This window comes from Eretmochelys imbricata, chromosome 3 (assembly GCF_965152235.1).
Source record: "Eretmochelys imbricata isolate rEreImb1 chromosome 3, rEreImb1.hap1, whole genome shotgun sequence".
NCBI classification, from domain to species: Eukaryota; Metazoa; Chordata; order Testudines; family Cheloniidae; genus Eretmochelys; species Eretmochelys imbricata.
Genome location: NC_135574.1, coordinates 163,648,464 through 163,674,904, shown reverse-complemented (window position 1 = coordinate 163,674,904; position 26,441 = coordinate 163,648,464). Strand labels below are relative to the sequence as shown.

Here is a 26,441-nt window from a genome sequence, read left to right as displayed (position 1 = left end):
TCATCAAATGCATAGAATGGAACATATTGTAAGAAGATGTATATATACATACATACAGAGAACATGAAAAGGTGGAGTAAGAGGCTAATTAATTAAGATAAGTTATTATCAGCAGGAGAAAAAAACTTTTGTAGTGATAATCAAGATGGCCCATTTAGATAGTTGACAAGAAGGTGTGAGGATACTTAAGATGGGGAAATGGATTCAATATGTGTAATGACCCAGCCACTCCCAGTCTCTATTCAAACCCAAGTTAATGGTATCTAGTTTGCATATTAATTCAAGCTCAGCAGTTTCTCGTTGGAGTCTGTTTTTGAAGCTTTTCTGTTACAAAATAGTCGCCTTTAAATCTGTTACTGAGTGGCCAGAGAGGGTTCAGGAGCCAAATTAGCAACCAACATTACCTAAAAGAATCACAGTAGTGTGAATTCATTGTTTCATTTACTATATTATATGTAATTCTCACAGCAAAATGACTTACCAAGTATTATTATTTTATCAACTACAATTGGTTAATAACATAGTAAAAACATCCTGATTGGTTAACAACTTAGATTGATTTAATTATTAACCACACAATGTTTTAATATCATGTGCTGCAAAGAGCTGCAGGAGACACTTGCCACTTGTGAGTCTCAGTCTGAGTATCACTGCATTAAAACCGAAGCCCAGGTAAACAAGCAGTCTCCAATGCAATATCTGCACTGGACATCAAACCCTTTACAACACATTAAAAACATGGAAAAGTTTTAATATCAAGAAGAGACTCAAACAGAAGATGCACAGTGTCATATCTTGATATTACAACACAGGAGCTTCCTTTAATACCCTGCATTAAAGAAGAAACTCCTTAAGTATAATATTGCAAGAGAGAGCACAAGAAATATCTCTGAGGTCAATGCAGTTTTATTAACTGTCATCCAGTACAGACGTATTTCCTTGAATATCATTAAAGCTTTCCTCTTCCCTTTGTTCTAATTTTTGAAGGCAGTAGAAACTAAAACTTCCCTCACAATAATATCTATTTTCTACTTGGCAGACTAATGGTATTAGACTTGTGAAAGAAATTTAGCTTGGCAATATCTTATGCACAGGTCTGTTCAAAGGAAATGTTGTGAGGAAGAATTTTAGTAAGCAGGCTTTTTCTGGTGATAACACATTTTTAGTTATAAAGGTGGTTACTTAGTTTTATTTATTAGCTATTGAGGGCATGCCTTAATCTATTTCTAGCTGATGCTATGCACCTATTTGCATGAGCCTAAATACATACTGTCTAGTCTCATTTTCAAATATTTTTAAGGACAGAAGGGACTATTATGATCATCTAATCTGACCTCCTGCATAACACAAGCCAGAAAAATTCACCCAGTAATACCTGTATTGAGTTCAACAATTTATGGTCAGAATGTTAGATCTTTCCCTAAAAAGCTTGTTTTTGTTTTCTTGTTTTGTGCTTTTTGAAAGAATGAAATTCCCGAAGGCTCGTGACCCAAAAATATTTATGGCCTCATACTTTAGCAGCTGTGAATGCTAACATATGCTAGAAAAGAGTTTACATAACAACTACAATTTTCTAGCTTGCTACAACTCTGTGATTTCAACTGGACATCTGAGGGAAATGCACAAACTTCCAAGAATATATCTAAGCCAGGAGCAAAGGAAGCAACCCTATACAAATAATTTCTGAAGTCCTTGATCCATGCAGCAGATGGATTCCTGGCTGCTGCCATGTCACTGCCTACAGACAGGGTAATGTAAATTTTTAAGGGAGTACTCACTTTTGGATAGGCTACTACAAACTAAGAAGTGAGAAACTGTAAGTGACACTGGATCTTAGAGCCACTCTGGGAAATGTGTGAGCACAGCAGTCTAACACTATCTTGGAGAGAGATTTTTTTTTCTGAGTATGGTTTCTGCATTGCCAGTCCACAGCTGGGAGAGAGAGTTACTATTTATTTTTGAAGGTTGGCTGGCTGATGACCATGCTAGTACCTGCACACTCAGAAACAGGAGGCTAGGACTGCACAGTGGTGGTTCCTGAACTGTAGGTTGCTCATGTCACCAGGTGGATAATGGGCTGTTTACACATAGATTGAGGACCCACAAATCCTTCATGATAAACATCTCAAATTACTATAGCAATGGTTGCAAATGAGTTCCTAAAGGCTTTAGCTCTCTAGCATTTAAATAGTCCTCTCAATTCTTCAGGGAGAAGTGCTGAAGAAATAGATTTTAACAATAACCCTTCACTTGGTAAACAGACTTTATTATTAGGCTAAAAATAATGGATCAGATCTTCAAGTGGTGTAAATTGATTGTGGGTCTACTGACTTTCATTTACACCAGGTGAGGATCTGTCCCTCCATGTTTTAATAGAGTGAAAAAGCTAAAATGCTGCCATCTTCTCCATTCTAACTGGTCACAGAGCGGTTGATACTGACTAGCAGCGACCAGCCATTCACAAGGAAAACTCGAAAACAATTTTGCATCAAACCTACTTCTTCTGTGTCCCTACATGGTAAAAAAATAAAATGATAAATCAACGGTCTGTCAGCCAATTAGGGAATATACATCAGAGTCCCAGGTAACAAATGACACTGATCAGCCACTAAAAACAGACATAAAAAAACTCAGAAACAATTAAACAAAACATTACCGCTCCAAAGATCACGAACATATAGGAAGTGTTTTGGTCTTTACCTGTCATGTGCTGAGTTTGTACAAGTACTGCAGAGCATAACACTAACAAGAGAAGGCTTTACTATTGTTCACATACTCAACAACTACATAAGGCTCCACTTTACCCATCCACCTGACTCCTTAATGAGAGTTTTAAACCTTGTTCCTATGCAGGTAGAGCCATAACTGAGACTGAGGCCTTGTCTACATGGAAAAAACTGATTAGCATAGCTATTCTGGAATAGCTATTCCAGTATAATTTAGCTATTTCAGAATAACTCCCTTATGTGGACCCTATATTTCAGAATACTCCAGCCTGTGAGTCACTATTATTCCAGAATACGGTTTCCACATGGGGAGCTATGAGGAATAGTTATTGCAGAATTATGCCAGAATAGCTATGCAGTAATTTCCCCATGTTGACAAGCCCTATGGAAGGTTCCTTTTTGCGGAGCTGTATAGAGTTACATTGCAAACCAGAGCATGGCCTGTAAGCAGAGGGCAGCATAGCTTTACAGTTAGCCAACTTCATACAAGGGCTACAAGAGAGACTTCTAGCCATTTGTGGCAACTTGTATACATAGAGTTATAAAGCCCCACTCTCTTGGATGAAGTTCAAAGGAATGTATACTGTAAAGCTAGTACAGGTCTGAAAGAGATCATTCCAAACCTGGCAGTCATTTTCAAAAAATAAGTTAAAAGCTGTTTCAGGTCTGACACCTGCCCGTGAATACCCCTATCAATTCATGTGGTTTTACAATCACACATTTCTATTTTTTAAATAATTCTCTCCCTACCTATTGCTGTGTGAAAGATGCACCACAAACAACAACAAAAACTGACTAAGGACCAGATCTTGCAAACGAGCAGATGCTTAACTTTATTCATGTGAATAGTCCCATTGCATCAACAGGACTACTCACCTGCTTATAGTTAAGCACATGTGGAAGTGTTCGCAATATTGGGCCTAACTGACTGACTATAAAACAGGGAAACAGGCCAAACACAAAGTGCTGTAAAATGTATACAATAACAAAATTTCTAAAAAAATTGACAAAATAATTTTTATTTTTCTGTTCTAGTAATCTTAGGTATTGCTTACAATGATAGGCAATAAATTTTAAACAGGACTATGATTTTTAAGTTATGGTGTCCTCTTAAATATTCCCAGGTTATTTGAGAGTCATTATGCCCTTTCATCTGTTATGAATCTGACCAATCTAACCACCACTGCAACACACACTCACTTCAACAAACTTTTTCATTTACATCAGGAAAAACAAAAAAAACTGTATTTCACAGTGGTCTTTGAATAATTAACTTTTCAAGACCCAGAAATTCAAAATTAAAACACTATATGGACCGCAGTTACTGGCCCTCTGTGTAAAGTTAGTCTCTTTTGTGCTATTAAAAACCATTACCTGGAAAGGTAAAGGTAAATACTAAAACCAGATATCTGTCATGTAGATTAAAGTTCCTTATCATTTAGTTAACCCTTCAATGGGATAATTGGGATAAAACACAATGTGGTTTTACAAAAGGTAGATCATGCCTGATCTTCTCTTTCATTGAGAAGATAACTGTTTTTTTTTAGACAAAGCAAATGCAGGAGATCTAATGTACCTGGATTTCAGCAAGGTATTTTGATACAGTTCCACAGAAGAAATGATTAGTTAAATTGGAGAAGATGGGGATTAATATGAGACTTGAAAGATGGATAAAGAACTGGTTAAAGGGGAGACTACAACAGGTCATACTGAAAGGTGAACTGTCAGGCTGGAGGGAGGTTACTAGTGGAATTCCTCAGGGATCAGTCTTCAGACCAATCTTTTTTAACATTTTTATTAATGACCTTGGCACAAAAAGTGAGTATGCACAAATAAAGTTGGGAGACATTGCCAATACAGAGGAGGATCTGAATATCATACAAGAAGACCTGGACAACCTTGAAAACTTGAGTAATGAGAAACTGGATGAAATTTAATAGTGCAAAGTCACGCACTTAGGGACTAACAACAAGAATTTTTGCTATAAGCTGCAGACATATCAGTTGGAAGAGACATAGGAGGAGAAAGACTTGGGTGTATTGGTTGATCACATGATGACTATGAGCTGTTAATGTGGTGAGGTGATGAAAAAGGCTAATGCAATCCTAGGATGCATCAGGCGAGGTATTTCCAGTAGAGACAGGGAAGTGTTAGTACCATCCTATAAGGCACTGGTGACATCTCTTTTGGAATATTGTGTGCAGTTCTGGTCTCCCATGTTTAAGAAAGATGAATTCAAACTGGAACAGGGGCAGAGAAGGGCTACTAGGATGATGTGAAGAATGGAAAACCTACCTTCTGAAAGGAGACTCAAAGAGCTTGTCTCATTTAGCCTAACCAAAAAAAGGCTGAGGGGAGATATTATTGCTCACTATAAATAAATTAGAGGGATTAAATACCAGGGAGGGAGAGGAGTTATTTAAGTTAAGCGCCAATGTTGACACAAGAACAAATGGATATAAACTGGCCATCAACAAGTTTAGGTTTGAAATTAGACAAAGATTTCTAACCATCAGAAGAGAGAAGTTCTGGAACAGCCTTCCAAGAGGAGCAGTGGGGGCAAAAAACTAACTGGCTTCAAGACTGAGCTTGATAAGTTTATGGAGGGGATGGTATGATAAGACTGCCTAGAATGGCATGTAGCTGATCTGCGATTGCTAGTAGCAAACATCCCCAACGAATGGGGATGGAACACTAGATGTGGAGGGCTCTGAGTTACTGTAAAGAATACCTTCCCAGGTGTCTAGCTGTTGGCTCTTGCTGAAATGTTCAGGGTCGAACTGACCATCATATTTGCAGTCAAGAAGGAATTTTCCCCTAGGTCATATTGGCAGAAACCCTGGGGAGTATTCCTCTTCCCCTGCAGCATGGAGCAGGGGTCACTTGCAGGTTTAAACTAGAGTAAATAGTGGATTCTCTGTAACTTGAAGTATTTAAATCAAGATTTGAGGACTTCAGTAACTCAGCTAGAGGTTATAGGTCTATTACAGGATTGGGTGGACAAGGTTCTGTAGCCAGCAATGTGCAGGAGGTAGGGTTGCCAATTTTGGTTGGATGTATTCCTGGAGATTTAATCACATGACATAATCTGGAGGGTTGGCAACCCTAGTAGGAGGTCAGAGGAGATTATCATGATGGTCCCTAAAGTCTATAAATCTAGGACTCTAATGTTAGTGGAACATATATGGAAAAAAATTAAGCTCCCAAGAGGGACTGCGATCTTGATTATATGCTGTTCACACTGAGGAGAAATTTCTCAACTAAACCACGTGGCCCCTTGAATCTGGGTAGATAAATGTTGGGCCTAAATTTTTAGGTTCAGATTATGGCTACTTATGCACAGGTACATGTAGTGGATGAAGAGTATATGGGCCCTCCTGTTCAAAGAGCATTGCCCATCCGCAACGGAATGTGCTCCTGTATTCATACCCTATGCACTATTGTAATAATCTTTGTACAAAATATGCCTTGTAAGGTATCATTTGAAAACTAATAACTTGCTGGTCAATAATATCATGGTGAAATGCACGTAGCAACATTATATGTAAAAGTTATGAACATAAGCTGAAATCACGACTGAAGTGTGTTTACCAGACAAGTCTGGGGAGTGGGTAAACCTGCTTCTCAAAGACAAAGGACAAGTTGACGCCTCTAGCCAGCTGTCATCAAAGCTGATGACACAAAGTGACAACATCATAAAATTAAATAAGCTTCCCAAGCTGTGAAAAGAAATGAAGGGACTGATATATATGTAATTTCTGATTATGTACAGGGAGAGTTATTTCAAGAAAAGTTCTAGAAAGAAAAGCTTGCCAACACTCTGGTGCAGATTTCTATCACACACATTGGCAGTTGTGCAGAAGTTCCTGTAAAGAATATGATGTTCCTATCAAAGCTGTTGAAACTTGATTTTATTTCTGGGTCTGCAACTAAATTTTTTAGTAAATAGATTTAGGCTGTCAATTTCCAGGCATGCTGTGCCATCAGCAGGTAGAGACTGCTGTGACCAACGTGGAGGCTGTAGCAGAAAATTTTATTATAGACTGGTAATTGAATTGAACAGGTTTACATTTGAATAGATTTACTGCAGCATGATCTCTGACATGCTGCATGGGACTGAAATTCTTGTCTATACATAAAGACATGTTTAAGACATAGGGGGCCAAATTCATTCCTGCTGTAACTCCATTCTAACCAATGGAGTTATACCAAGGATACATTTGTCCCTGTATCTAATTTTCTCTGGGTGCTGGGAAGATAGTAGGAATCAGCTGCATACATCTAACCTAAAGGAAACAAAATATTATTATCTATCTTTAAAATTTTTACATAAAGGACGCTGTCCAGACTAACAAATCCACAATTTAATCCATACGAAGCAAAAGCTCATCCTCAAATGTTTTCTAAGTAGTTAAAAACAATCTCTCTCTTAAAAACAAAGCTCCAACAGCATGCTACGTATCAGTCTGGTTCCAAATGCCAAAGACGGCCACCAAGTGGGGCAAAGAAACTGAACTTTCCTTCTGCTCCCTAGAAGTCATCCCTCTCGGGCATGGCTGAGCCACAAGTGCAGGGACCGGACGGTGCAACCACACTGCCTGTGCTTTATACCTATTTTGTGGAAAGAAGAGTTCAGTCTCTTATACTGTCAATCTAGCTCTTCTCAGGAGCATTACATTCAATAATTAAAAACAAACAAAATTCCCTGTGTGTCTGCTGACCAACCCTTCCACAAGAAAGAACTGCGTGCTCATCGGCAGGCAGCAAAAGGGAATGGAAGGACACTGGGCTTCTCATCAGTGGGTGGTCCAGCAAAGGAGCCTGGAAATTTGACAGTGTAGTAGACTTCACTTGGGAGGAGCTGATTGTTGCTTTATAATCAGGGGAATACTTTAAAAAATGCACTTTGGGAGGTAAGTCAAATTTTGGCCGGTCGACAGTAATATTTCTCTTGATTCTCTACTGCCCTGTCTGTACCTGCATAGTAACTTACACCAAATTGGAATAGTAAACTTTACACCTATTTTGAATAAATATAGTTGACCACAAGGCGGGAAAAGGCAGTGGAGATTCAGGTAGCGTTTCTATGAAACAGAGGATTTAAAAAAAACAACACTCTTTTACTAAAAAATTAGGCACAATAAAGTGTTGACAACCTGAGCTGCAGTTTGGTTAAAACAAATGAGCCTGATTCTGTTTCCATGATACTGGTATTGGTTACACTTACTGCTAATACAAGTGAACAGAACTGAAAGCAGAAACTGGCCAATAATATCCCTTTGACATCATCACATGGCATTCATTACTCTGATCAAGGCAATTTTTATTTTGAAATATTGGTAGTGTAATTTAAGGGACTGATTTTTAAGCATGGTAGAAACACAACTACTGTGCAAGAAAAACAGGTGAACAAATCTGTACTTCAACTGTGTGCACGATTACTGTGATTGCACATGCAGACTGGGAAACTGAACGTAATTAGCCATTTTCAGAAGCAATTTCCTGATTTGCACATGCAGGCACAATAGTTGCACACACAAACTATGAATGCAATTACAAATATTTATGCATATGTAATTGTGCACCTCACATTTAAAAATCAAATCATAAATCAGTTTACCCATCTGAATACTTAGTAGTGTCTTTCCATGCCCTCCTATTAAGAACAAGTTCCTCAATATGCCTGTATTTTAAATTATTAGTAATACAAGGCCTTTTTTTCCCTATTGACAAAGGTGTTAAGCAGCACAGTCTATTTCAAAAGCTGTCATTACCAGGTGTTCCTTTCATTGTCCAGATTGTCTAAAGTTTCCATTTTGGCCTTTGCGCAATGGCTATTAGTGGCTGAAACAAATCAGGTTTTCTACACACAAGGAAACCCTAGCCGCACCAGAATGGAGGGCCAAATCCTGCAGTCTTTACTGAGGCAAAATCCCCATTGAATTTGACAGGAGTTTTGTTTGAGTGAAGCTAAGGACAGCAGGATTTGGCTCACAGGATCATAGCGTCTGCCAAAGCAGTTGCACAGAACAAGGTTTATTCTTAGTAAGTATAATCCAATAAGAATATGTCTGGAGGTGTGTGGGAGGCCAATTTTTCCATCATCTCTCTATTGCTCTATATTCTTCTTAGACATTACCAGAATGACTATACACTGAATCCTGTTTTAAAAGACTATCTACGGAATTTGTAAAAATCGGTCACCAATTAAAGCTGACTATTTTAAAGTTATGTTCAAACAAAATTGCATTGGAAATTGTATGGAGATATTTTAAAGTGGCTGCTTAATGCTGGGGATTACCCATTGAATGCAACTGTTAGAACAGATTTCACTGTATTTATTTTAAATTGTTATTTAGCGCAGAAGTCAATGAAATTGTTTTACTTTCTGTTACTCTCTCGATGGCTATAATGCAATCAAAATTCAGTGAATAAAATCTATGCATAAAAAATGACATCCTCAAACATTGACAATAGATAGGATGGTAGGATTTCTGGCATGTAAAGAATGTATTTTTTCTGTTGCTTAGGGCCCAAGTCTCCCTGGGCTATGTTAGTTTTATATTGATGTTACTGGGGTATATTAAGCCCTGGGCCTGTCAGGATGGTTTCTTGGAGATGTTTTCCTACATTTACCAGTGATTCAGTGCCTTGATTTGGAAAAAGAGATGTAGCTAATGCATCCAAAAAAAAAAAAAAAACTTTAAAGACAAGGGGTGAGAGCTTGTGTGTGCGTTTAACATTCAGGGTCTGACTCTCGTCTCCTTTACCCCAAATTTTGCACCAGTGTAGCTTCAGTGGAGTTACTCTGGGTTTACACCAGCATACCGTTAGAGGAGAAGCAATCCCTTCACTTTTCCTAGTGATATCAATAATCATTACAATGTGGAAACAGAAAATAATAGAATGTAGTTGTACCAGTAACAGTGTAGAGTAAGAGAGGGAACACAGGCTTGAAACTTCACAAGGTAACAATCTTATGGAAACAGATAGGGTTTTTTGTGATGATTATGCTACTAGCAGCCCATTGAAACAGATGGAATGTTAGGGTGTACCTGATATATTCCACACCAGAGAAGATGTGTTTTACCTGGATATACCTGGAATCTTCAGCAAGCAGTCAAGCAGTTAAAAACAGACTGTCAGGAAGGGCATGTATATATTGAGGTTTCTTTCTGCAATAGGGGGTCAAAATACTTACCATCTCTCGTCTTTCCTGACTGACCTGCAATTGTTACATGTATTTGGCGACAAGGTACGTACTGACTAGATCAGCCTTACCTTCTTTCAGCATGCCAACTTTTAGACACTTCATGAAGCGGCAGGCTTGGCAGGACTTGCGTCTGCGCTTTGTGATTTCACATTCATTTGTTGCTGGGCAGCTGTATTCTATGTTACCTGTGGTACAGATTTCAGAAAAAAGAAGCCACTGAGAAATGTTAACTGACAAATACCATCACTATATGAACAGAAATCATAACATTCTTAGTGTATTTCATTTAGGAGAATACAAGCATGCAATTAACAGCAATTGTTACTGGCTGGCCAGAGGAAATGGCTTTGAGATTAAATTATATATATTTAAAAAAAAAAGCCAAATTCAGGCCCTATTTGACTTTTTTTACTCAGATGGCTATACACAAAAACGGCAAAAGCTTCATTAATATAGACCTGTATCCTGATACAGCCATAGGCCCAATCAGATTCCTTCATGTAGATTATTCCTGCCAGGGGCAACAGTAATCTGTGGAAGCTGGGTCAGGAAGCATCCGCACTAAATCACATGGACCATGTCCCTGATCCAAGAACCCCCATCCCGAATGCCTCCTCCATGTCTGGGCCATAGGTGATCTTCAGAATGTGAACTCTGTTGGGTTTGGAGAAGTTCAGAATGAGACATAACAGCTGTAGCTTTCTTATCTGCCTCTCTTCTGTAGACATATGAGGAAGAGGTGGCCTCTAGTGCTTTATTTTGGCTGTTAGGAGGTGACTGTTGGAATTAAAAGCATTCACTGTGACTTTAGGGCAAAGCCTGCAGTAGACAGCAGTTTGGCAGCTCAGAACTGGGGGCATAATGTCCCTAAAAGGGCACAATCACACCTTTTGAAGACCACAGCATACACTTCCTGTTATTCTAGGCCAGTTCTGCTATCCATGTCACCGCCTCCTCCCTCCCCCACCCCCTTTTGGGGTTTCTAGCTCTTTGGGGGAAGGGTAGTGTTTCATCTTTGATCTATACAACACTGAGCATATTGTTTGTGCTCAACAAATAAATAAAAACAAACAGATACACATGAAATAAATACTGTTAAAAATTACACCAAAATTTCCCCATCTTTCTAAGTATCTGTGTCCAAATGAGGGAAAGTTTTGTCTTATTTTATCCCAATGCTGTTTTTCTTTTCATAAAAGGCTTCTGCTGTATGTCTCTCTAACCGTGCATCCTATTGTTCACAACCCAATTCAATAGGACAGAGTCTGTGGTAGTCGGTAGTTTTGCAAAGAAACTGACTTTTAAATAAAGCATCTTCCCCCATCAGCCCTGTCACATCTTGCTTTAAAGGTATTTCGTTACTTTCTAACCCTTTCCCCTGTGATTAAGTGCATTAGTATCTTAATGAAAATGCATTCTGTTTATTGCCCTCTTGGGAAGCGAGGGGTCATCACACCACATGAATAAATTGTCATCAGAGACAGTCCGAGCATAATTGCAATTTTGCTGCTCCATGTTTGTTGCACTCAGGGTCCGTCAAAATCCCCTGAAACATGCGCAGATTCTAGTAATTAGCATAGAGTCTGCCTGGGACCACAGCATTGATGAAATATTTCAGAGTTAATCACACTTTGTAAACACTGATTTATATTGACTACCTTTCTCCAGACTGATGTCTCCTCATTAAATATCACATTAGTGGATTGCAGGATAGCACAAAGACTCAAATGCTCAGCAACTGCTAATTCAACAGGAAGTATTACTTAAACCACTTATATCTATTGAAAATTGGTTAAGTATTTATGATAGAGAGGTCTGCACGGTGCAACATATGCAAGATAAACCCATCAGAAATCTCTCACTAAATTAGCATTGTAACTTAATGCATTTATGCCAATAAAACTGACATACTTTGCACAACCTTTTCAGGGCTGTGCAGGCTTCGGTCATTTAGAACATTATTGCATAGTTGAATTAGCAATGCTTGCAAAAAGGCAGGGAATCAGGACATGTCTGACCACTACAGGATCTATTGGCACAGCTTACAACTTGAATATACCCTCTGGTCCCTTCCACAGCTTCTAAGCAGAAAGCTCCCTAATAAATGCGGTTAGAGAGTCTGCCTGTACAGTAAATTAGGAAAGAGATGCTCTCCAGATGACCTCTCTTGATATTATATAATGGAGGTGGCAAAGAATATTTTTGAGATATGTGGGGGGAGGTGAGGAAAGGGTGATAGCAAGACTATCCCAAAATCCACACCTTCCTTTCTCATGCTGCATTATACTCCCTCAGTGAGATAACATGCCCACCTACCAATATATGCATTCAAAGGACTTTATAAACTTTGATTAAATTCACCACACCCCAGTAAAGGGGAACAGGGGCTGAGAGGCGAGATGATTTACCCAAGTCACAGAAGAAGCTAGGAACAAATGCAGGATAAGGATTCAGAAATTCTGGATCAGGGTTCTGTGTTCACACCACTAAACCAGGCCTCTCTTTGTCAGGCACCTAATTTTCCAGATTCACCCCTTGCTGGCTCCTTGCATGAAGGTGTAGACGTAGATGCGGACACAAAAAGGTTGGGTTCAAAACTAGGACATGGTAAAAAATGGAGTAGTTTTCTGCAGCATGAAGTTCAAACCTATTACCCTGAAGGTTTCAGACATATCCAACACAGTTGGAGACAAGACTGGGTGGAAGAGGAGAGGTAAAACTCAGTGCAAATGGCTGTCAGGTAACAAGATAGGCAACTGATTGTCTAGAAATTTTGGTTTTCTAGATGGTGGTTAAATAGGGTTATATTTTGCCATTATTTCAATCATTAGATCCCAGTAATTTGGTTTCCATATCCATTTAGGCCATTTTGCTTTAATAACTCATTTTCTAGATCAGTGGTTCCCAAACTTGTTGCACCGCTTGTGCAGGGAAAGCCCCTGGCGGGGCGGGCCGGGCCGGGCCAGTCTGTTTACCTGCCGCATCTGTAGGTTTGGCCGATTGCGGCTCCCAGTGGGCGCGGTTTGCTGCTCCAGGCCAGTGGGAGCTGCTGGAAGCGGCGGCCAGTACGTCCCTCGGTCTGTGCCGCTTCCAGCAGCTCCCATTGGCCTGGAGCAGCGAACCGCGTCCACTGGGAGCCGCGATCGGCCGAACCTGTGGCCACGGCAGGTAAACAGACCGGCCCGGCCCGCCAGGGACTTTCCCTGCACAAGCGGCGGAACAAGTTTGGGAAACACTGTTCTAGATCATAGGACTGATTCTGATCTTAATTTCACTGTTGCAAATCTGGAGTACCTCCAATGAAGTCAACAGAGAAACACTACTCTGGATTTATTTTGGTGTAACTAAGATCAGAACCTCGCATGGCTCCACAAGAATTGTGTGGCCCACAATTTTAGCAACAGTAAGCAATATTTTAAAGTGTGGCCAGTGTGTGAAATCTATTCACTGGAATCAAAAAGTCTCTGTTCAACAGATGGCTGCAGTAGTCTACTGAATGCCTACATGCATAGATCTAACCTATTTCTACTAGTGAACTGCCCTTGAAAATCCTCCTTGAATTTTGTTGTTGTTCTATAAGTGAAAGTATATTATTGCTAAAAATGTGCTATCCTAAGCACTCACTAATGTTATTACATCTATTTTGGTACCAGTTCAAATTTATGGCACCCTGTAGGTCATGAGGTCTCTTGTATTCACTTGTTTTTCCTCAATGTTGTAAAAACTGCAAAAGAGTCAAAAATGTATTCAGCAAGCACTCAGGCATCTACCAGTAGATGGTTAAGCTAGACACACATTGAGCAGGTTGCATACATATGTTAAGGGTTTCCAGATCTGCCTTGAAATTTCAGTGAGAAGATGATGTTAGAAAGATACTTTACCATTTTCTTATCTAGAGTTGCTAAACAATGCTAGAGGGTGAATTGGGCAGCTACTAATGGCATAACTTGAGTTTGCCCAGTTCTGTCAATAGTTGGAGAGGTAGCTGTTTTATACAAGGAACAAAATCAACATGGCAGCTCAGGGTTTTTACACTGGGCTGACAAGAATGATAGAGCAATTTATAATATCTCCTGGCTGGTTTTCAGAAAGGACTGGGCTCTGATTACTTATTTTAAAGTCTTTTGTACAATTAGTTTGCAGGCAATATAATTTTCTCACTTACTCCTTAATAGAATCTTGCAGCTAGCTGGCTGATAGAATAACAGGGTATATGTAAAACTCCTGCCTGAAGTGCCAGTGGATAATTTGTATATTCCTTTCAGTAGCTTAATGGACTTTCACAGTTTGGCAGTTAAAGGGCTGAATAATGTAAATTAGTATGACGTTTCAAAATAAAAATATATGTCAAATTCTCACTCCCCACACACGTTGCCCCGCATTGTTATAATGCATTGGGATTTATGTCAGTGCTGAGTTCCTTTTCTTTCCATATCGACACAGAATATTTTATTTTAAAGCATCTGCTTATTTTGCTAATGATTTTAATTTTATTAGCTGGGCCAAAAGGCATGAAAATATAAATGACACAAAGGGCATTAAAAATGAGATTTACCCTTTTTAAAAAAAAAAGAGAGAGAGAACTACTTTGAAATAATAGCATCTGTGCTTGAGTTAGCAATTAGAGTGTTAAAACATACAATACATAATCTGTAGTCTGTCTGCTTTTAAATGCCCCAAATCATAAAATCTCTTCATGTGGCTCAAATTATACATGGATAAGGGCATCACATTTTCATGTTACGAAGATAAAAATGGCCCAAAATAACCTAAGGTTTTTAAGGTCTCCTGTGTGACGTATGGGGCTCCAAGATGAGTTTGATAATTACTAAAACACATTTTGTGGGGGGGGGAAAGGGTGGTTTCTCAGTCACTGGGAGTGTTTGGGCACTGCTGAGGCCCTGGGGACCATTTTGGCAACTGGTTGGTGGGTGGGGGAGACATGGATTAACATGTTTGGACCTTTATCAAAGTTCAGGGCATAGAGGGCCACAGCAGAAAAGAAGGTAGAGTGCTGACAAAGACAGGTCCATTAAAAATGCAGGGTCATATGCAATGGCCCCCTAGCACATGTGATCCTCAAAGATGAAAAGTAACCTCATGAATATCAGTAGTGGGAAAATGGCTTTGGAAACAGACCCAAAACTGTGGGATGGGGCAAAGGAGGAGGTTTATGAAACAGGCGCTTTTCTGGAAATACAGGAGATCATTACTAGAATACTTGATAGAAAGATAATACTTAACCTTTACATAGCATTCTTCATCAGTATATCTCAAAGTGCATTAATCCCCATTTTACAGATGCCAGAACTGAGGGACAGAGAAGTGAGGTGGCTGGTCCAAAGGCAGACAGTCAGTCAGTGGCAGAGGGAGACTTAAACCCAGGTCCTTCTGGCTCCCACTTTAGTGCTGTAACCACTGGACCACCCTAGCTCTCGAAGAAAAAAAGGATGAAAGAATGGAGATGAGCACTAAGAAAGATATGCAAAGCATATTTCAGACTGGTGGGCAAGGAGGCAGGGAAGATATATATAAAGACAAAAATTAATCCAAAGCATAGGCAAACCCCACTGATTTATTCATGGAAAGACAGATCACTCAGCCAGAGATGTAGTGTACATATGTCTTCTTCGATATGTAGTAACAGTTGGCCACCATTTTGCTGTATTTCTTCAACAGCCACAAAATGGTGGGACAAAGGAACTGAACTAGTAGCCATATTCCATGTCATCCTTTACACCTGAAATTAGGTACATCCTTCCCAAATATCACTGTATCCAGCTGATCACTTATTTTGTTCTTTTTTCTGAAAATGTATTTTTCAAAGTAATAAAAGTATGTTCAAAGAAACTGAGAGAAAATATGATGTGCTTTTTGGCAAAATAATATTAATTGGTTAAAATTTAAAGATCATAAAACTTGTCTGGTGTTGGGGAAAACATTTGTATAACCAAAAGTACTTTCCCCTTTAAACTCACAACTGCACAAATTCTGTTTTTCATTTCTACAGATGCCATGGTTCATAAATCTCAGAGGCAGCAAACAGTGCAGTACATACAGCCTGAAGACAGTTGCTCCAATAAATGCTTTGAGGCCTGCTCAGATCTCCATGCATTTGGAATTATGTATATAAGCGCCAGTTGAGGAAAGCACTTACCCACATGTTTAATTTTAAGCATACCATTGTGCCATTGACCATTAATTAAAGTTAGGTATGTGCTTAAGTCCTTCACAGAATCGAACCCATAATTCCCTATGCAACAAGATGAAAAAAAAAATCATTCACAGAGCTTTATTCCCCTCAGTCACACCTGAAGCAATACTCAAGGCATTTGAAGGTGTAATACTCAAGGCATTAGAGTACTGCTGCAGACTGGAAAGGAAAGAATAAATGGGTTCAGGAAATCTAATGACAGACATAAAAGAAGATCCAGGTTGAGAGAGAAGAAGAAAATCTGTTTGGAAGGAAGAATAGTCCACCTACAGGCAAGAAAGCAGAGGCAATTCTAAAGACATATGAGGTTACAATTCTGTTGGGTGGGAAAGTAGAGTCAATAATGAGGAGTGAAAACTGAACAGAATAAAATGAGGGGATCTAATCCAAGGAATGGCTCGGTCTCAAACTGATTACAACCATCTAATGTACCCTTCTGACATGTCCTTTCTACTTATATTCAAAAAGCATTCCTACTGTATGCACTATTTGTTCCTGGAGAATTCTGCAACATAAACTCTTTTTAAAGATTTGGGTGCTTTCTTCATCCTTAATAGGACCCCCTACATTGGCTGATACCCAATAAAAAATATAATTGGATTCCTTCTTCAAGACAGTCTCTCCTAGGCTGGCTGCCATCTTCAAAACTTGCCCACGCTTTTCTGTGGACTCTGTGATCCAGGAAAGCCCCTGAAGAGAGAAGCTAGCCATGATCACAGCAAAGATAGGGGAGCTGCTTGGGAATCAATGACGAAAAAGAAGCACAGAAAGGCTGTGAGGGGAATGCATGTTACAGGATCCCGACTATGAGAGAGAGTGGATTAGACTATGGTGCTCAGACACCATGGTGATGAGCATGGTATAAGGATCTTAACAGAAAACAGAATACTTTCAGAGAATCTGAGGGAAGGAGGGCACTGTAAAAGTACTAGGTTGACTTAGGAACAGGGCAGGGGAAGAAGGCCTCAACTGGGTTAGAAAATACATCAGAATTTTTGACACCTTAACAAAACTGAACCAAGGAACCACATAACATTTGTACAGAGGTTAAGGTCTGAATTCTTCAAAACTTGGACCTTGCTCATGCACATAGAGCTGGAAGTGAAAGGGACTACTTGCATGAATAAAAAAATACTCACAGGAGTACGGTTTTGAAAGATTGAACCTAAGTATGAATTTTAAGTTTAACTCCAATTGACAAATTCTTAAGGAGCCTCAACAAGGCCTCTAATTGTGCACTTCTAATTAGAGGTCTAAATTCTGTCATGTCTCATCTGTAGCTGCTTAAGCCAACAAATGATGTGTCCACATTTTTGCACCCAGTTGACCACAATAACAAAATTGCGTATGCACAATTAGATATTGTTTTCTAATTTTGGCTCTAAAGGTCTTCAGTTTTAAAGTCTCTAAAACCAGTTAAACATAATAGTAGAGTTTCCTTGCCTGTTAAAAAGGAAAAAGAAAAAAAGTGGCTGATTCTGAAACATCTATACTCAACCTCAAAACATTTAGCCAAGGGATCCAGCCCACAATATGTGACCCTCACTAAATTTCCATTTAAAAAGGAGTCAGTATTGTGTTGTAGAAGAACTAACAAAATGTTCAAAACTTGAAAAATATTCTTTTCAAACTTTTTGTAGCACCAGTAGTAAACAACATACACGCAGATTTGAGAAGAAAATGTAAAGATATTGTTCAGTGTCATATTACATTAAATGATGGGTTCAGCTGCCTCATTTTACAGTAAACAAGTATCCAACATCACAAAGACCACCACAACTGGCAATATGGGACTGATACCTCCTAGATGTACCAAGTGTCATTGACTCCCACTGGAGTCAACTTACCTGTCTTCCGTGGGAAATGAGTGCACTCAGGCCATCTCAAGATGTGTTCTGAATCTTACTGAATCATGACCTCCTTGGCAGTCATAGCATAGATGTCTAAGGAGCATGGAGGCTGAAAACTTGAAGTTTTCATTAAACTAAATAAATGAAGAGCCCGATTTTCAGCCTTCAGGTAGGTGCATAGGTCTAGGGCTGGGCCTCTGCGTATGACAGTTTTCTCTCAAAGCTAGTGATGTTCCATCCAGATCAGTGTTAAAATTCATTGATAGGGTAGTGTGGAGAAGCTTGCACTTCTCCTGCCTTGTTGCTGTTTCATGGATACACAGAGAACTTCAGTCTCCAGGGCTGCCAATCTGGCAACTTTCACCAGCAATAAAAATTAACTTTAGAAAATGTATATTTTTAAAAAAATAAATCATGTGTGGCTAAGACCTTGTGTGCCTAGTTTCAATCTGTACTGGATTTTACAGGTGAGTCAAACACTTTCAGAAATTCAAGTTCATAACACAAATGGAGAACTAGCCCTAATTATAATGGCATTAATCTGTCTCTTCCTTTTTCAGTTTTTCGGATGGGTTTTAAACAGCAGGCAGAAACAGTGCTCGTTCCCATTTTCAGCTAAGCTAAATGCAGCATATAATTTACAATACTGTAAAGAAAGCAGGACTAGTAAAAATGATAGAACCAGCACTACATTTTTAAATTTCTCTCTGGTTCCCAGATTTTAGCATGTTTATATTTTACTGTCTCATCTTGTTTTGCTGCCACAGTTGTGCAGTTACATGATGAAGGGATGTATAGGAAGAGAATTAAAAATACTTTCTCAATAATTTCACTGCTTGCTTAAATATTCTTTGAAAGAAATGCTGATGCAAAGACTTTTACTTATATAAGGAAGGTGAATGAATTAATCAGGTAATGCTGGATTCAGGTAACAGTGTAAGGTTCACTGGCAGGCTGCCATTTTTGCACTAAAGCCAAGATCCATGGCTCAGTGATTCCTAGCTCTCACCAAGATTCCTAGCTCTCACCTCTACCATTTTATAAAAATCATAATCCTGATTAAGATACTGGAAAACAATGAAGTCTTATTTAATTTGTTTTCATTTCCTCAAGAAAACGTTATGTGGACATTACAGATGGAGTCAGCTGAGCAGTGTGTAAATTAACCTTTGGAAGCCACTTTGGTCACGTGCAACCCAGAACCAAACTTTATGTCGCCCATTTTAAATGTCACCATATCTGAATTTACATAAGTAGCTGTATCTTTCCTGATTACCTTGCTGATTAAAAAAAAAAGTTTACTATAAAGCGTTCATAGATTTGCAGGTCAAATTGGCTCAGCAATGTGTAAACATGGCACTCAAAAGAGGTTTGAAAAACCTGATTGTTAACCAAGTAAAAAACTTTGAATAACGAAAGAGGTCAACCCAAGGTGTCTGTATTATAGTTTGAACAAGGTTTGACATGTACTTTAGGAACTATACTACTGCAGAATTGTGGAGCTGCAAGTTTTTTGATAATCAACGTGAAATGAGACAGCGGTCTCAGTACAGTTCCTAATGAAAAGGTGTCCACAAGGCAATGATGATGACCAGGTTGGAATGCTTCTTAGCTGCCTTAGATGGACAAGAATTGAACAGGGATGAGGCTCATAAATGAGATAGTGAGTAAAAGACAGTAGGGACTCAATAGCTATGGTTTAACTATCTATGCATTAATAGAAGACTGCAGTCTCCAGTGCTGTCCATCCAACACCTTTAATGAAAAATAAATTTAAAAACTACCCTAGAATCTGGAAACATGACAATTGTGACTCCAAAATATTTATACTTTTGTAGCATTTTTCCTTTGGTCAATGATTAATTTTACACCACAAATCTTCCCACCAGGCTGCTGCCTCAGCAGGTTTGTTTTTTCTTGTTGTATTTTCATGCTAGGTTGAAGATGACAATCACCTGAGAGATGGGGGTGGGGAGGTTAATCAATTTAGGGAAAAAAAGAAAACATTTGAACCTTTCAAAGCTCATGGACCCCATCCGGTTCCCATGGAAACCAACGAGACCTTTGTGCCTGTAACTTAATAAAAGTTTCACCCAAAGAGATGGCAGAGCAACTATATATTATTAAATGCAACAATGTGTAATCTGAAGTAGTACAACAAAATATGAGTCAGGAAATTTAAATTTAATGTTCCTACACCAAGAATAATTTGGCAACATTGGCATATGTAATAACTTCTATTTAAATTTTTGTCTTGTTAAATGGGTTTTTGATATCTTTGGTGCTAAATGTTCATTACAAAATATACAGGACGTGCAACACTGTCAGAGGCCCAGCACGAGGCCTGTGCACCTACCTGAAGGCTGAAAATGTTCCCCTTTATTTATTTTAATGAAAGGTGTGTTTTCAAGATACCACAGAATGCATCAAAAACTGCAGCGAGACCGTAAAAATCAATGGACCTGTGACTAGTCTAGCACTTGCTATTTTCTAGTGTTCCTGATATTAAGCCAATTTGGCAGTGGATTTGGCTGCTTGTATGTATTTCTGAGACATTTGCAGTCACCCCTCGTGTAAGTTATCCAAGAAGCAACCTAAGAGCAGCAACCCTGTAAGTGCTCGGCTGAGCAGAGAGAACATCCAGTTCTCCCTTCCTCTATGTGATGTCAGATGTGGGGTGTATGTGTGTGCAGAACTTCATTTAATTCTACTCAGGCTATAAGCAGATGGCCATTGTGTACATTCAACTGTGGTTTTTCAATCAATCACATAATTATTTAGTTTAAAATATTTTCCAGAAACAGTTGCTACCTCTCATCAAGAATTATTTCCATGCATTTTTTCAAAATTCAGCTGGTTTTGGATTATCTGCCTGAAAAACTCAAAAAGGGACTCAGGATAGATTTTTTTCCCCCACCATCTTATAAAGCAAAAAAAAAAAAAAAAAAAGGACTAATTGCAGTTTCCTCACATTTAAGAACAAAATTACCTCAGACTGAGAACAAGTATGGAATGTTTCAAACTGAAAAATAAAAATTTGAGCAAACCGTTATTGTCTGAAAGCAAGGAGCTGTCACTTTTGTTACTAGTGAAACTGTCCTTTAACAAGTCATATTAAAGTGAAATTCACCTACTCGGGGCTGGTGCAGCTCCACTGAAGGCAATGGAAAGTGGGAAGTGGATCAGGCTATAAGTGAGCATAATACTCACCTTCTTCAACCTAATTTTATCAAGTTCAGCCTTGCTTCCATTGTAGTCAATGGGAGTGTTGTCAGTGATGTCAGTGGGGAGTGGCATTGTGCTTTGCAGCCTGAGCTAATTTAATAGTTTATGAATGATAACTTGGAAAGGTTTGATAAGTGAAACATGGTCTTTTTTCCCTGAAATCTAGATTAATTTCCCAACAGAATTGAAATATTAACGTTTGAAAGGAGCAATTCTTTTATTTGAGATAAGCAATTTTTATATACTCAGTCCTCGTAGTTGGTTCTTCAAGCACGCCTGTTTTCTATTCTATATTTATGTTCCTCTTTGTGCATGTCTATTTTCTTATTTATGCTTATTCAATTATCAACTAATTTTTTTTAAACAGATGGAGAAGGAGACGAAGTGTGATATGAACCACAAAGTGAAATTATATAGTGAGAAATTGCCTTTAGGAATATTAGGGACAAATTCTGCCCTTTCTATCGAACGACTGCCAAAGAAATCAAGGGAGCCATTCATGCACGTTCAAAGGTAGAATTTGCCCCTAGAATGATAAAGAGTACCTTTGCCTTAGTTACTTTAGTTCACCTATAGTGTCCTAGGGGGTTGACCCACTGAAGTGCTCAACTTCCATTATCTTGAACAGGATTTGGAAGCACTCATCACTTTGTTGGCTTGGACCTTGAGTCAATAACTTAAATGAAGGCGCCGCCTTGTCATATGAAGGTGGCACCTTTCTAGCTCTACTTTGAATTCCTTTATTACTGTGCCATTCAATGCCGTTATTTACAACATTGCATTTTTTGTCTTTATATTACTGTGCAGTGATACATGCTGATGCAGCTAGTGCTGTATCCCTACTGAAAGCTTTTGCACAGCTGCCAGTTATAACTCGAGCTAGGTGGACAAGACCAGAGAGCTAATTTGGAGAATAACATCTGACTTAGGCTTCAGGACCCAGAAACTTGCTGTCTATGGTGTGGTGTAAAACTGAAGCAAAGACTTTACTGAGTTAAAGATTTTAGTGGCATTTTTTATTAATGAAGGTAAATCTAAAATAATTGTATATCTGTCTTGTAGGATAGTTATTGCATGGTAATGGAATAACAGTTCTTTATTAAAGCCATGTTCATTGAAGTTTAACAGCTACATAATATCTACTCCTCCATTGTATAAACTGTTGAGCTTTGCTGATAACGTTCTTGAAGGGCAAAGGAAATTATTTAACTCAAAAGGTTTGATAATTACGAAGCCGAGGCCTGAGGTCAGCATGCACTTTCTACATGTGCAATTGCCGTACCTGTGCACTCAAGCTGGTTATTTAATGAACAAATGGATCTAACCACATGTATGATAACTGCCCAAAGTGTCTGCAAAGTTTTGGGAACCTGGGCCCAGGGCTGGCTCCAGCTTTTTTGCCACTCCAAGTGGCAAAGAAAAAGATAAGAAGCAGGACCCGCCGCCGAATTGCCGCCGAAGAGGGAGAGAGGGAGTGAAGGGCCTGCAGCCGAATTGCCGCTGAAGATGCGGACGTGCCGCCCCAATCACGGACACAGTGCCACCCCTTTCTATTGGCCGCCCCAGGCACCTGCTTCCTTCGCTGGTGCCTGGAGCCTGCCTGGGCCTCAACTTTCTGAAAATCAGACCCATAACAACTGCAATCCAGTGTTTCTCTTTGGAATTTGGACCGAACAGTGACTATTTCATTAACATCCAATGACTGTCTTATCATAGAATCATAGAATATCAGGGTTGGAAGGGACCTCAGGAGGTCATCTAGTCCAACCCCCTGCTCAAAGCAGGACCAATCCCCAATTAAATCATCCCAGCTAGGGCTTTGTCAAGCCTGACCTTAAAAACTTCTAAGGAAGGAGATTCTACCACCTCCCTAGGTAACGTATTCCAGTGTTTCACCACCCTCCTAATGAAAAAGTTTTTCCTAATATCCAACCTAAACCTCCCCCACTGCAACTTGAGACCATTACTCCTTGTCCTGTCCTCTTCTACCACTGAGAATAGTCTAGAACCATCCTCTTTGGAACCACCTCTCACGTAGTTGAAAGCAGCTATCAAATCCCCCCTCATTCTTCTCTTCTGCAGACTAAACAATCCCAGTTCCCTCAGCCTCTCCTCATAAGTCATGTGTTCCAGACCCCTAATCATTTTTGTTGCCCTTCGCTGGACTCTTTCCAATTTATCCACATCCTTCTTGTAGTGCGGGGCCCAAAACTGTACAGAGGAGGCCTCACCAATGTCGAATAGAGGGGAACGATCACGTCCCTCGATCTGCTGGCTATGCCCCTACTTATACATCCCAAAATGTCATTGGCCTTCTTGGCAATAAGGGCACACTGTGCCCTTATACTTATACTAACACACTTATACTAACATAGGCCCCAATGCAGTAAAGCACTTACGCACTATGATTACCACTGATAATGATTACGTGTTAACTTTAAGCATATGCTTAAGTTCCATTGACTTTCATTGAACTTTAATCACATGCTTAAGGGATATATTTACTGAAGGTTGAACAAGTATGCAATAATGTAGGTATTTACTCTAGGGATGTTAAACTTCCAGTAACATACTCTTAATCATTGTCTGGTATCTAGCTAGGTAACAGGAATACAATGTCCTGTTATGGGTCCAATCCAGTACTCCTCATCCAAGAAAAACTTCCAGTTGATTCTAGTGTGAAAATGTCTCATTGATTTCAACAGGAGTTTTGCCTGAGAGCCCAGTATTGCTGATCCACATCAGGGTTCTTTGCTCACAAGCAGGCACTTGAGAGGCAAGTGGAAGCCACCTCTCAGCCTCATTGGGGAATGCAGTGTCTTGCATTGCTCTGCAAAAGACACCTGACCTCCAGAAGGCTTCAAAAGCAGCAGCATCTGGCACTCCTCAGTGTGAGGGATTGTATGTTTGCAACAATGCAAAGTCTTGCCCGGGGGGTGGGGGGGGAAGGGAGGGCAAGACGGGAATTAAACAGAAACAAAAGGGGGATTCTCAAGGCTCCTAGAGGGTGCAAGAATCACCCTCTGGGAATGGTTAAATCAAAACAACATCTATGATCTGTCCCTCAATTTTACATTAAATAATTAGTTACATATTTGAGACACTTCAGTGAAAATTTTCAAATGTGGGTGCCCAGAGTTGGGTAACTAAATCCAAATTTAAGCTCTTCAGTAAAAGTGGCCTTATTTTCAAAGGTACTGAGCCTCCGCCTCCCACCACCAACTCCTATTGCCTTCACAGAGCGTTCCAGGTATTCAGCACATCTGACAATCAAGCACCTTTTATTTAGGTGTCTAAATATGGGATTTAGGTGCCTAATTTTAGGCACCCAAGCCTGACCTTAATTCAATGTGACACTAAGTTCCTGTATAATAACTACAGTCCAGGCATGGCTTTGCATTCTTGCCGGCAATTCTGCTTGAGACAATGCTATCTAAAGGAGGACAGAAGGTTATTTGGACTCCATTGGTTCCACAGTTAGAACAATGAACATGCAAATTGTCCCATTCATACTTACTTATGCCAAAATATGTAGAGGCTTTGTAATGAGCATCAGGAGCAGGTTTGTTATGTGGGCTATTAGTCAGAGACCAAAGCCTGCTAACTTACTTCACTTAGGATGTAATCTGACAGATATTTGGTGAATCTGGTTAAGGCTGGAGTAGTATCTTAGAGGTGAAAGGCCAGTAACTAATCCACTGAAGCACACAATACACTATAGCATTACATTTGGTTTTGTCTTTAAACGGATTAGAGTTTAAAAAAAATAAACTGGATTTTTCTAACAATTTAAGTGCCTCAGTGCTACAGCTCAGAGCAAGATGTGCCACACGGTGCTTATGCACAACAAGGGTATGTTGAAGGAGGCCCACTCAAGAGGTAGCCATAGCAACCTTCAGAAAACAACCAGTTTTCTTAACAGCAATTATTTATCAGTGTCCATGGGGATCTCTTATGGAAAAAAAAAATCTGAAGATGCCTAGGGTGCCAGATAGCTTTGCCTACCTTTGACAGTAAAAAGAGAAATGATTGTAGGCCCAGAATTACAGTCCTTACTAAGACAAAACTCTCACTGAAGAATGAAGGAGTTTTGCCTGAGTAAAATCTGTTGGACCAGATACTGTAAATATAAAGAAACAATTTACGGGAGGGAGAAGGAACAGGAGTTACACAGGGCTGTAAAGTTTTACTTTGGACAAGAGAGAAGTGGTGATCAGCACTCACCTTGAATTGTCCTCTTGAAGAAAGCTTTGCAGGCCTCACATGAAGCCACCCCATAGTGGTATCCTGACGCAATGTCACCACACACCAAACACAGTCTTTTGGGCATCGAGTTCAGCATATATTCACACTTGGTCTGTGAATCTTCAGCAATGGTGCTAGAGCAGTCATCATATCGTTTCCTGACAGGCCCATTGCCCCCAAGGCCTGCAGCGGAAGGGTAGAGGGGTGGTGAGTCCAGCCCATTCTGATGTCCATTCATGGTTGAACTGTAGCTCCCGCTGGCGTCTGAAGAGCCACCAGGGCTATGGTGGTTGATGCTGTCCGTCAAAGAGGCGGGGCTTGATGGTTCCGTCTTGATATATGACGAACAGCTGGAATCAATGTGTCGATCTTTGCTTGACATTCTGCAGAGAAGCCTGCATTGTGGGAGAGGGAGGGAGGGAGAGAGGGAGAGAGAAGAATCTGTGTATTAAAGACAGCGCTCTTTAAGATTGCTCTGCAAGGGCTAGGGACCGCACATCATTCATTCATTAGTCAATACCTCTTGTTCTACATGAAGGTAATCAGCATAAGGGCATGACAGAGCTTTATCAAAGCTTCAGACAGGCAGTAAACAAAAACTTTAAAGAGACCAAATCCTTTTTTCTCCCCCTTCTTTCTGCTAGACTATGTGTCAATTTCAAACCAACTCTCTAAATTTTGAACTTGTCATCCAGTGAGTCAGGAATTCACAAACCCATTTGATTACTAGAATTTATTTCATTTGCCCCTCCCTCACTGCATTTTTCCTTGCATAAATTCCACTATCGACAGAATCAAACATTTCTGAGTTTGAAGTGATAAATGTTGTGCTCAGTAATTACTGTTTGTCAGCACGTTTCAATAAAGCATAACTACATCATCTATTGATCTGACCATGGAATTGAAGAATAAGTCTCCCAATTACTTTTATTATTAACATTTCTTTATTAGGTATAGCTATTTAGTAA

The 26,441-nt window shown here is 39.5% G+C and overlaps 1 protein-coding gene across 6 annotated transcripts in view; it reads right to left on the bottom strand.

Annotated features, from left to right (window-relative positions):
* Nucleotides 1-26,441, bottom strand: part of ESRRG (estrogen related receptor gamma) — a 437,341-nt gene that overhangs the window by 130,488 nt on the left and 280,412 nt on the right. For 3 of the 6 annotated variants that reach the window (XM_077811943.1, XM_077811940.1, XM_077811944.1), the window contains exons 2-3: nucleotides 25,453-25,868; nucleotides 10,008-10,124 (exon numbers count right to left, since the gene is read on the bottom strand). In XM_077811943.1, the coding sequence (XP_077668069.1) occupies nucleotides 10,008-10,124; nucleotides 25,453-25,855 (520 nt within the window). In that variant the 5' untranslated portion in view covers nucleotides 25,856-25,868. Of the gene's footprint in view, nucleotides 1-10,007; nucleotides 10,125-25,452; nucleotides 25,869-26,441 lie in introns of those variants that run through there. The other 3 variants (XM_077811945.1, XM_077811942.1, XM_077811941.1) reach the window with 3 other exon arrangements.